The 12526-nt window shown below is 50.5% G+C and overlaps 1 protein-coding gene across 2 annotated transcripts in view; it reads right to left on the bottom strand.

Moving 5' to 3' along the window:
• Positions 1 to 372: 372 nt before the first annotated feature.
• The window catches only part of TGFA (transforming growth factor alpha), a 102961-nt gene continuing 90807 nt past the window's right edge, over positions 373 to 12526 (bottom strand). For both annotated transcript variants that reach the window (XM_065891122.1, XM_065891123.1), the window contains exons 4-6: positions 6140 to 6289; positions 3246 to 3355; positions 373 to 1072 (exon numbers count right to left, since the gene is read on the bottom strand). In XM_065891122.1, coding sequence (XP_065747194.1) covers positions 1065 to 1072; positions 3246 to 3355; positions 6140 to 6289 — 268 coding nt within the window. In that variant the 3' untranslated portion in view covers positions 373 to 1064. The remainder of the gene's footprint in view (positions 1073 to 3245; positions 3356 to 6139; positions 6290 to 12526) is intronic.

The following is a 12526-nucleotide window of genomic DNA, read 5'->3' as shown; positions in this document are numbered from 1 at the left end:
TCTAACAGATTCTCAGAGGGCCCACTAGACAGTTAGCATGTTTAATAACAGAGCGGGGTAGTCTGTGTTTCCCCCATGTAGAGGCACACACAGGCATTCTTCCTCTTCCTTGACAAGATGCCAGATCTCCACTGCTAGATTTGCTAACTTTTCAACAGGACTGTATCCTGGGGCGTTTACTAGTTTTGTGTATTAAATGGCGTGACCTCTGAACCCCAATCTTTGCTCCCATCAGCAACTCATCCTCTGTCCATCTCCATCTATCCTGGTGGTTTTTCCCAAGCTTTAGCTGTTCCAAAGAGACCGGACATTTCTAATCAGTCTAACTTTTTGGCCAGCAATACATACATCATTAATGCAGACGTCTGAAAGGGTTTTGAGCTTTTTACACTGACTTAAGAGATTAAAAATAACACCATCATCCATCTAATAAATAAGAAGTTATCTCTGAGGGGGGCAACAGCTCGGGAAGGTGTTCAACATCATGTGTCTGTGGAAGATATCGGGCTGGTTGAGGGTTTTGTGGACAGAGGACAGACATGGCTCCTCTTACACTGGTGTCTTCACGTAGCAAAAAGCAGTTATGCCTTTTTCCACCTTCTTCCCCCATAAGCGGTAAGAAAAAAACTGTAACAACTAAAGGAATCTCCAGTGTCAGGCAGGATGGCGACTGTTGTGGGGAGGTGGGCCCATGAAAAAAAGCACAGCCTGGCATCCGCGACTGGCAGAACACACCTACACACACCTGGACACAGATGCCAACGCACACAGCTCATTAGGTAAACAGGAGGTCCACCCCGTGCCGTTCATTTCTGACCGGTCTTTAGACTGTGGTCCGCTTATTTCTTCTCCAGGTCACACTGGATAACCCCAAGCAGACAGAGTTGTGGACAGAGTTTTGAATGAAGGCCCACAAAAGACAAAAAGCCCACACAGGCGAGGGCAGGCAGAGTAGGAAAGGTCTGCTGGCCCGTCCCAGGCAGCCCTCACCGTGCCGTCCTCAAGAAGTCCTTTCTTTCTCAGGCTGCCGCAGGCCATTTGGAAGAACTCCTCCTCTGGGCTCTTCAGACCACTGGAAGGAAGGAAAAACAGGTTAAGCTCTGCGGGCCAGACCCCAGCCAGGCTGGGAAAACTGGCTTGGGACAGAAACTTGGGGATGCACCAGCCAGAGTCACCAGGCTCTTTTGGGCGGACAAGTCCACCTTCTGCTGGTTAAACCTCAGGGGCAGAAGCTCCTGAAACTGTGCTTTCAGCGCCAAAGGAAACGAGAGAATGGGGATGCGTGCTGTCATGAGGGCCTTCATTCAACTGGACGTGATTCAACCCCGTCTGCGGCCAGCTCCCTCATCAGGGGTGGCTTAGTGGGCAGCTCATGAGCTGGTCAGGGCTCTGGCAGCAGAATGGCTTCCCCCGAGGCTATATAAGAACGGACCCCTGGGCTTCCCTGGTGGCGCAGTGGTTGAGAGTCCGCCTGCCGATGCAGGGGACACAGGTTCGTGCCCCGGTCCGGGAAGATCCCCACATGCCGCGGAGCAGCTGGGCCCGTGAGCCATGGCCGCTGAGCCTGTGCGTCCGGAGCCTGTGCTCCGCAGCGGGAGAGGCCACAACAGTGAGAGGCCCGCGTACTGCAAAAAAAAAAGGATGGACCCCCTTGTTGCTCAATGGGTGGGCCCTGACGGTATCCTCTGTGCCTGTCGTGGGGAGGCAGCGTGCACCCATTCCCCAGCAGCTCCTGAGTCCAGCCCAGCCTGGACATCTTCCTGCTCTGGTCCCTCCCACAGTTCCTCTGGAGGTGGGAAGGTACCTGTCAACTCAAGGAGAGGGGCGTCAGCCTTGGTGGCCATCTCTGGAAGGTCAGATCCATCCCCAGGTTCAAAGCTAACATTCTCTCAAATGTGGGTAGGGAAGAAGTGACATTAACAAGAAATTTACTCTATCCTAAATGACTCTGCCAAGGTGCAGACCGATGGCACAAAATCTACTATAAATTTTCTTAAAAAGGCATACGCAGTTTTCCTATTGGTGCTAAAAGACAAAACAAAAATATTTATCTTCATTAGCTCAATGGATGGTCCCCTGAGGTAGGGAAGGAGATGTGAGTGGGGCCTTCAGAGGATTGGGTCTCATCCTAGCTCCCCCAGGGACTCAGGGAGGCACCCAGGCAGGCCTTTAGCAGACTCAGTTTACCCACACCCTCCTCCTTAAGGCTATCGTGAGGATTAACGAATCAGCAACTTCCTAAATCAAAAGGGCTGCTCACACACAATTACTATGGCTCTTGAAATGAAGACCAAGCGAACGGCGCTCCAGGGCCTTCAGTTCCCTCCAGGTCAGATCACCAGGAGGCCTAATGAACACCGCAGCGTTCCAGCTTCCCAGGCGCTTTTCTTCCTGTCTTCTCCATGCAACCGTGAGCTTCTGGAATGCTGACTGTGCTATGGCCATACCACTCTGAACGCGCCCGATCTCGTCTGGAATGCTGACTGTTTACTAGAGAAGGACACCCCCAGGTGGACGAGTATGGGGTGATTGTCTCCTGATCCACTACTTCCTAAAAAGGAACTCTAAGTTTCTGACAGGCTTTGTGGGTCAACCCAGTGTTCCAGAAACTTGTTCATGTGAGACTTTTCAGAGCCTGTCTGGATATATTTGCTATTTGACTCAAGGAGCCCTGAGCAAGGGATGCTCGGATGAGGGTTCCTGAGAAGTGAGTTTGGCCTCATATCCAGATGTCCAATCTTTTTTGTGGATGTTGGAGAAAATATTCAAGCAACAATGGTAAACTGAATGAAGATCACAGGATTCTAAGAGTTTAGAGTCCTTCAAGACCTTCTATAGGTCAAATCTCTCATTTCACAGATGGGAAAGGGGAGATGATTTCTCAAGGGAAAGAGAATGAACATCTGTTGAATGTCTACAGTCTGTGACACACTAGGTACTTTATATCAGTACTTATTCAATTTGCACAACATCTTTTTAACAAGAAAACTAAGGCTCAGAGAGGTTAAGTTTCTTGTTAAAGGTCACACAGTCACCAGTAAGGATAAAAGAGCTCCCTTCTGAGTAAAACACACATTAGAATAAACTAAACCTGACTCGGTAGGATGAATATCCTCTTCTTTTTCTCCCTTCTTTCTGCTTCATCCTCCAAGAACTTCTGCCCTGACCTGGAGAAGGTGGTCCTCTTCTCTACCCAATAGTGTCTCCCGAGGGAAAAAGGCCTTTCCTTGAGGCAGCCCTCTTACCTGTTTCTGAGTGGCAGCAAGCAGTCCTTCCCTTCAGGAGGGCACTGGGCTTCTCGTGCCGGCAGATGAGGGCCCGGCACCATTCACAGTGTTTTCGGACCTGGCAGCAGCTGCAAAGGTGCAGAGAACATGGTCTTGGCAGGAGCCTGGCAGGGGGGTGCCCAGCTGGTGCAGCGTCTGCCCGAGGGGCCTGCTGGGCAGCTCTGGGCTCTAACCCAGCCTTCCCATGGGGCCTCCGGAGGGAGAGACACAGCAGGGGGCTGAGGGCTTTGCAGGGTGGTGGCCTTTGGGGCAGGAGCTGGCCACCTGTGAGAGGACCTGTTGGCCACCCCAGAGGACCAGCCCCATTCGGCTGCTCTGCTCTGGGTTGGCAGGGTAACCTGGCAGGCAGGTACCTGGCTCCAGCTGATAGAGGGGACCGGTCCCCCACCGGCTGCTTGCTCCATAAAGCAGCAGTTGGGTAACTCCAGAAATGCGGGAGCAGCCTCAGAACCGCTGTCAGGACTGGGCCAAAGCCACCACTTCAGGCTAGCCAGGGCTGGGAGGGCTAGGGACGGGGTCATCCATCAGGAATTGCCAGCCGAGAAGCTGGGACTGTGCGTGGGCTGCAATGGACCCACGGAAGGAATGGAAGAATAAATCATGCACCTCCGTGGCTTCCAATCTTTTTCTGAGAACTAACATTCTCTAGTCGTGGCAAACTCATCCTCTCAGTGAACCCAAAACCCAGAGTCCTAAAGCATCAGGACCATGAACGCTCCAGCCTCCCTCTGTGGGCAGGAATGAACGGTCTGCAGAGTTAGCACAAAAAAGGAACCAGAGAACCCAAGAGAAGGGCAGAAAAGAAAGCACTAAGACATTAAGTACCTACAGACACTGATGGTTGTTTCCCTTGGGATAGCATGGAGGGCTGTTTCCACTCATTCTAACCCTAAGGTATATGTAACCTACACATCCAGTGTCTGGGGCTGGGAGGGGTCTCGTGGCTGACATGAGCCTGGAAACAAGCCTGTTGCTGTGCTTCCCTGTTGGAGCCTGGTGACATTTCACGATCCCCACCCCAGCCCCTCTCTCTCGGCACTGCCCCAGGAATGTTACTAGAGCCCCTGAATCTCTGGGCAGCAGAGCTGAGAAGGGACCCTGGGACATTTCTGCCCAAGTTGCTTCTGCCAGGGGTGGCCAGAGCAGTCTCCCGGGCCCGGGTCCCTCCTGAGCCACAGAGTCTGGGTTGGGACCAGCTCACCCCATGTGGGAGAGACCTAGGCCTTGACTCCAGATCTATCAGTGACTGCTGTCTTGCTGTCACCTAGCCAGGAGGGCTTGCCCCGTCACTACCCAGACAGGAATGGCCCAGGGCAGTGAGATCAAGGCCTCTAGGTCCCTCTGGCATGGGATGAGCTGGTCCCAACCAACTCTGCCACTCAGGAGGGACCCCGTGCCCCGGCAACCAGCAGTCTGGTGAGGGCTTGGTCTCTCAGGGATTCTGAACTTGCTCTCTGGCAAGGATGGGCTTGGGAAGGACAGAGGAGAGATGGGATGGCTGCCTCCCTGGGAACTCCTCCCTGGGAATCAGAGAGGCCGCGCAGATACCCTGGGTTGTTTCTGTCTTTAGAGAATATGGCAAAATGAGCTTTTCACTCCCCCTGGGGAGGCCCACGTGGGCACCGAGTCTTGTTCCTACGGCTCTGGGGCCCTCCTGGCCACAGAAACAGGACTGTGGGAGTGACGGGCACCAGCCGGCCATGAGAATCGAGGCTAGTGGTCATTAGGTTGCTCCTACTTCCCCAGGGGGTCTTCACAAGTAGCAGAACCTGAGCTATGCCCCAGCCTGCAAACATGTTTTCCCAAGACACATGGGAGTAGAACAGCCCAGCTGAGACCTCATCCCTCACCGTTAACACTGGCTTGATCCAGGAGGACGATGTGAGTGCGCTGCGGCTACTGTCAACAAGATGGGGCTCTAGGGGCACCCCGTTCATTCCCAGAACCAGGAGCGTGTGCTTTAGACGCTCCAACAGCAACAGTCAATAAACAAACGGGACGGAGACTCTTATTTATCTGTCCCAAACCCAGGCAACCCCAGAGGGCTCAAGTCTGGCTTCCTGCGGGAACACGCACTGCTTCCTCCAGGCCTGGCTAGAGGGGCCTGTCTACTTACTGTTTCCACCACGAGCTACTTTACGCTGAGCTAACCGCAGCCTTTGGCCGGTATGTCCATTTCTTGTGCGTGTCCAATTAGGCAGCATACTCTGTGCTTGCTCTGTGACTTAGAGGTCTCCAGATACTTCCAGGGAATAAATCTGGCCAGATGCTAGAAATACAGTCCTAGGGCCTCTCCCTTTGCAGAGCAGTCCAGTCGGGAGATATGGGCAAGCAAAGGAGGCTAAGATACACCGGGAAAAGGGCTCAGTTGGTCTAGGGCTCAGGAAGGCTTCCTGGAAGATGTCAGGCAGAGACTGAGTTTCGGAGGAGAAGGAATAGGGCAGAGAGGTAGAGAAAGGGGGAGGTCTGTCATAACAGCAACAGTGGCTTTAGGATTCGCCAAGTGCCTTCTGTGGAGAGGAAGTGAGGCCGCTACTGCCCACGGGAGGCTGGGAGCCGTTTCTAGTTCCCTCTGGAACCCCTGCACATCCCCATGACAATGGTGAAGGCTCCAAGCCCACAGCAGAGAGCGAGCACCTTTGGCTCTGCTTTCAATGGGGCACCTCCCAGGATGTGCGCTGCAGACCTGCCAGGATGTGTGCCTTTCACATGACTTGGCTGTCACCAAAGTTCCTCTTTGCTTTGCTAACGCCGATCAGACATCACAGCAGTAAACGGTCGTGGTGGCCCTGTTATGGCCCCGGGAGGGCCTGCAGGTGGGGGTCCTGGCTTCAGGGGTAGCAAAGACTCACTGTATCAGCACACACGTGATGATGAGGACAGTCAGGGCCACGACGGAGACCACCACCAAGGCAGTAATGGCCTGCTTCTTCTGGCTGGCGGCCACCACGGCCAGGAGGTCCGCGTGTTCACAGCGCGCGCCGACGTACCCAGAGTGGCAGCTGAGGAAGACAGGAACAGTCAGCGCGCTCTCCAGGCAGAAGTCTCATTCTCCCCACTCCCCAGGAAGGCTGGGCCGGAGGGGAAAAGCCCAAAGGGGCCCCTCCAGCCTTTGCTACTGGAGGCAAAGGCATCAGCAAAATTTCTCCTACTCCCCTGCACAGGCTCCTCTTGTTTGGAGAACAAGGGATAACTCACCAGCTTATCATCTGAGGGGAAGGTGTTGCTGAGGTACTTCGTTATTACGGTAACCGTGCCAGATCCCGGGGGAGTGAGGAGGGCGGCAAGTGTGTCCAAGACACGGAGCTCATTTTGGCAGTTCATAAAAATCCAGGTTATTTTTAAACTAAATGTGTGTATTCAGAATTCCTAGTGATGAGAGAAAGACAACATGCTAAACCAGCAGGAGACAAAGACTGTGGTTTGCTTTTTTATCTTCTTCATCAAGTTTAATGAGTTCTGCAGACGTTTACCAGGTGGGGCGTGTACTGGACTAGAGGCCAGCACCACTATCTGGTAATAACAGCTGGCCTCTCTCCGCTAGAGGATTAGTAACGGCACAAAACGATGCATGTTTATGAACATGCATGCAGCCTGTAAAGGGCAACACCAACACAAGGTGATAGTATTACTTGTATTGCTACTATTCAGAGACTCTTTGGCATCAATCATTTCAGTAGCGGCCTCCTCCTAAGAGCTGAGGGCTGAAGCTGCTTCTTCCACGTAGCCCTCACCTATGCTAAACTCCCCCCACCCAGATTCTGGCTGGGTTCGTGCACGGTGGTTCCTCAGGACATGTTCTAGGCATAAGGAAGCGATGGTCATTTTCTGATGCAGGCCCTTTTTTTTATTCCCGCCAAGCATACGATTCTTCTCAGTAGAAGATACCTAGCTTACATACAGGTCCCTTTGTCTGGGGTGAGTTTTTATTGTAATGAAAATGTTTGATGACCACTGCCTTCTCAGGTGGGATAGCTTCCTTCCCACAGGGGACTTCCTTGAGGGGCAGTCTTGCACCAAACATCACACTGGATTTAAAGGTTTTTGTCCCTCCCCACCGCCCTTCGGACAAGACAATGATAGTTAAATTTTTTTTTTTAAGAGTCTAACTTTTGATGAAATAGCCAGACTGTCACTTTCGCTTTTAGATTAAAAGGCTTTGGAAGGGCAAGGAAAATGAAGGGGGATTAAGGGTCCTGGTATGCCTGCTCTTGTGCAGGGCCAGCCCCAGGGGCGTTGCATTTGTGATTCCCTTAAACCTGGGCTCCCGGGCTGCCAGACCCCACATGCCAGAAGGAGTCACAGGACAAATATAGTGCATTTTCCTGGAGTACAGGTTTTGCTCAATGCTAGCAACAAATTGAATCATTTTCAGGTACTGTATGGGTTTAAGGTTACGGCAAACAGGAGATACTGCAAAAATGGCTGCTTAAGGCTACAACCTGGGATACCAGAACATATAGCTTCTGTCTTTAATGCTGCTTAATGGAAAAGTCTCTCACTGGTGCTCTTTATCCCAAAGCCCAACTGTTATGTACCTCCTTTAAAGGCATTCTTTAGTTTGAATTCTTTTGTCTGAACTTGCTTTTCTGTTAGAGGTTAGTTCACATTTGACACGTGTTTTCTCACTTAGTCTTTGCACAGAAAAGTCAAGTCACTTGCCTGTGCCCACCCTGCCAGGGAAGAGAGAGAAATCCATTCCCAGGTCTGCTGACCACAGGGTCTGGGTTCTCGCTCACTTAGCAGGGCTGCTGCCCCTGCATACTATCTGGGGACTGTGATGAGAATGCCGTAGATTCAGCTCTTGATTAAATCTGGCTTTTGGTTTAGCCTCCAATCTTGAAAGTGTAAAGGAGATTTGAGCTTTTAGGTTCAACAAGGGTGCAAAGGGTTTGCAGTCTTCAGTTAGTAAGGAAGCTGGGGAGGGCCAACCGGGACGGAAAATGCCATGTAGAGTTCTCTACAGACCCGAGGAGGAGACAGCAGGCTCCAGAGAGGAAGAAGATGCAGGAGCTCTGGCAAGAAGACCTTGTTTGAAAAAGGATCTGGACCACAGAAGTGTGAGTAAGAACACAGACTCTCACAGACTTTGGCTAGGAGGGCGATGACTGGGGGCTAGGAAACAGGGGCAAGTTTGCTTTTGTTTGGTCTTAATAACAAAATCATTTTGAGGACAAATTCAGAAACAGCTCACCCTGTAGGCTGGGGAGAAAACAAGGCGCTGGCCCCTTCCCAGTAGGGGAAAGCTGACGGTGCACTGAACTTGAGACTGAGAGGCGATGAGCAACGGCACAGGTGATGCACAGATTGAAGCTGTGGGTGTCTATAGCGAATCCTGCAAAGGGTCCCTCCTCCAACCCATCCTGAATATTCACCCTGCACCCACATGGCTCCCACCTGGGTTGCGGGCTTCCTCCATTTGGTATCCAACGCCCCTTATCTGCAGGACCCTAACCCACCCCCTCTACTTTATCTCCAGTCACCTAGGTTTCAGCCAACCCAAGAAGTCCCCCCACCCCTAATGTCAACTAAACTAGTGCCCAGCACATAGGCACTCAGGACACGTCGGCCTGTGAATGAATGAATGACTACCTTCCCCTTGCCCATCTCAGCTCCTGCCACCTTCTCTGCCTGGAATATTATTCCTCACTTTCTTCCTCAAACTCCATCTCAAAGACCACATTCGCCAAGAAGACATAATTTAAAGACTCACTCATTCATTCGCCCAGTCATCCATCCATCCATTTTCCATAGCTCTTTCTATGGATCTCCCTATAGCCTCTCCTTCTCTGAAGGCCCTTAGGACTATGCCCACCTCTCTGGCTGCCTCTCCCACCAGCTTCACTTTAGGCCAGCCTCCAGGCTCCCGCAGGCAAGACCTAGCTCTACAAAAACTCTGGTGAACCACAGAACAGAAGAGGGTTGGGGAGCCTGGGCTTTGGGATGGATTGTTAGATGTCTAACCAGGAGTTGCAGTCAAGCCAGTGAGACTTCTCTGTAGCTGGGTGTTAGTCTGCTTCCTCCTAGGGAAGGGTAGTGTGATGAGGGTTTGCACAGCTATTCGTGAAAGGTCCAGGCTATAGGAAGAGCACCCCAGGAGGCAATTCCACCCAGTTAGAGATGTTCCTACTCTAACCTGCAGGCCCTGGGAGAGGAGGATTCTAACACCTCCTCAACTGCTGGGTTCTGGAAACCCTATGAATTAACAAATCAATGCTGGGGACTCTAAGAAATCCCATTTAAATAAAATAGTGGGAGCTTAGTGCTAATTACATTATCTTATCAACGAAGGCTATGCTAAACTCCTACATGAACTATCTCTGTTAATCCCAACAATGACTACTGCATGGGAGGTCTGGGCTGCTGTTTACCTTGTTTTACAGATGGGGCCGGCAGATTCGGGAGTTAAAAACCTAAGGATCTCAACTGTGAAGGAGATCTTTCTGGGGTAATGCAAATTAATCCAGAAGATACTACTCTGGGAGAGTGATTCAATGGCAAACTCACAAACTGCACAGCAAAAAGGAAGAGGGGTGGCTGATTGCCCCATAAAGAGGTCTTCCTGCTGTGGGTGTAGCAAGTTGCAAAGATGCCCCCAAACAGTGCCGTCTTAACTCACTAGGGAAGATAACCCTCTAGGCTGGGTCACATTTTGTTGACTTTCCATCCTCTTCCTGCCATGTGTGTGCTGGGCCCTTTACAACCAGCCTGGCCTCAGTACTGCCCCGGGCAGAGGTCTTTCCCATTAGGAAAGTCTTCATGCCAAAAAGAATGCCTCTGTCCACTTAGTGTCACAGCAGTAAACACTCAAACCCCAGTCTCATTGAGTTAGGGAGCTCAGCTTGCTTCTGAATGAAAACTTCCCCAGTGAGGCATGGGGAGCACCTGAGTTGTTGCCTAATACACGAGACTCCAGGTCATGGCCTAGGTGAGCTCCAAGAAGAGCAAGTCTTAGCACCAAGCAGCCCAGCTGCAGCTGGGAGGCAGAACAGCCAGTGGTCCAGATACTTGAGCTTCTCCCAGGACTTCCCAGGTCAAAATCTCTCTGAAAATGGGGCCCGGGGGTCTTAAAGAAAAGGCCAAGGGTATTCTGATGAAGCCCGAGTTGAAAGCCACCGTGAAGGTTTACCAGTGAAATCAACTCTGGCTGCCCATTGGAATGGCCTGTGGAGCTTGAAAAAATCCTGAGGTCTAGGCCATAGCCCAGACCAACTAAATCAGAATCCCTGGGAGTAAGGTCTGGGCATCAGCATTTTAAAAGCTCCCAGATGATTCCAATGGGCAGCCAAAGTTGAGAACACAATTTAGACTTTCTGGCCTTGGGATGGAGGGAGGTCCTTTCTTCTCCCCAGTCGACTGTAATACAGGGATGCTTTTCAGTTGCTCTTTACAAGGGGGGGAGCAAGAAAAGGTTTGGTGACATACATTAAAAAAAAAAATTCCCAAGCTTCTAATATTAAACTTAATTACGCAATTATTTTAGCATAAGTCACACAATGAGGGGAAAAGTCACCTCACCTGGTCACAAATGAATCATGCTTGACTCAGCTGCTGTCTCTACCGCAGGTAGGCACTGCTTCCCACCTGGCTGTACATTAGAATCACCTGGGAAGCTCTGGCGAATGCCGGGGCCATGGTCATACCCTTGGAGATGCCCATCCAATTGGTCTGGGCACCCAAGTAACTCTAATGTGAGACCAGGCCTGAGAACCACTGAGGTAGAAGGTCATTTAAGGACACAGAATCAAGACCCAACAATTCAAAATCTGCCCCTCCCCCTTCTCCTTCCTCTCTTCCCCGTCTCTCTCTGGGCATTTCCCCAGGGTGGGAGATGTACAGTGGGTCCTCTCATTCAGGTGCAGGAGAAATGGGAGATGCGGCACCTCTGTTTAAGAAAGGAATCTGAGGGCTTCCCTGGCGGCACAGTGGTTCAGAGTCCGCCTGCCGATGCAGGGGACGCGGGTTCGTGCCTCGGTCCGGGAAGATCCCACATGCCGCGGAGCGGCTGGGCCCGTGAGCCATGGCCGCTGAGCCTGCGCGTCCGGAGCCTGTGCTCCGCAACGGGAGAGGCCGCAACAGTGAGAGGCCCACGTACCGCAAAAAAAAAAAAAAAAAGAAAGGAATCTGAGCAAAATAGGAATATTTCTATCACGAAGGGGAATGGCACATGTGTAAGGCTGAACATTTTCTTATAACATTTGACCATTCAATTTTATCTGTCGAGAGTGGATATCGTCAAACACAAGACTCTGGAATGCTGATTTTGTCTTCATAATTCTGAAAATGAGGCTCTGGAATCACATGTAGGCTGTTTCCCCCAGATAAGAATAAAAAAGAAGTACATAAGAAAGAAAGGAAAGAGTGTAGCACAGGAGGGGCAAGGAGCTTGTCTGAGCTGCAGGAGCCACCGTGGCTGAAGATGAAAGGCAATGGGCTCCAGCCAGGCGAGTCCCTGAGACCTTCTCATTTTTGTTACTGATTCAGTTTGGAGGTTGCTTTGGTGCTTTTCTTAGAAGCAAACTTTGTGGCTTAGGCCTCCTCATTTTAACAAGAATTAAATGATCAATGATATGCCTTTCTTTCTCCTCTGCTGAGGGTTTTCAGACCCTCTAGTCCTGTCCAGTTGCTCAGTGTTTCGCCTAAGTCCCTTTTGTACCTGGTTCACAGTGCCTTTTAAAATTTTAAAGAAATAGGATAATGCATGTAGAGCTGTGCTCTTATAAGTGTTTTTTTTTTTCCCTTAAGGAAAATGTTCTCCAATTAGAGAAAGAATGTTTCTAGGCAAATTGGAAAGGACATACATCCCAATATAATAGAACAGAAAGACAAAGAAAAGAAAAGTCCCATTGTTGTACACCCTACCACCTTAAATGGCAGTCTGATTGACAAGGAGTTCTTCTGGACTACTTCTATGTAGTTTTTAACATAGTTAAGATTTTTTAAAAGTACGATTTTGCATCAATTTCTCATTTAACATCTCTTCACCATTTTACTAAGTCATTAGGAAACTGCAGAAGTTGTTTAAAATGGTTGTAAAGTAATTTATACACGATTTGCTTCACTGAACCCTTACCATTTAGGCTGTATCCAATTTTGATATCATAAACAATGCCAGGGGATTATCTTTGTGTACACATTTTCTTTGCATTTGAGATTACTTCCTCAGGACAGGATCCCGCAAGTGGGCACAACATGGTACAGACTTTGGAGCCAAAGTGTCATTCGTTTGAATCCCATTC

The sequence above is a fragment of the Phocoena phocoena genome, chromosome 14 (genome assembly GCF_963924675.1).
Source record: "Phocoena phocoena chromosome 14, mPhoPho1.1, whole genome shotgun sequence".
NCBI lineage: Eukaryota > Metazoa > Chordata > Mammalia > Artiodactyla > Phocoenidae > Phocoena > Phocoena phocoena.
This window is presented reverse-complemented; position numbering and strand designations above follow the sequence as displayed.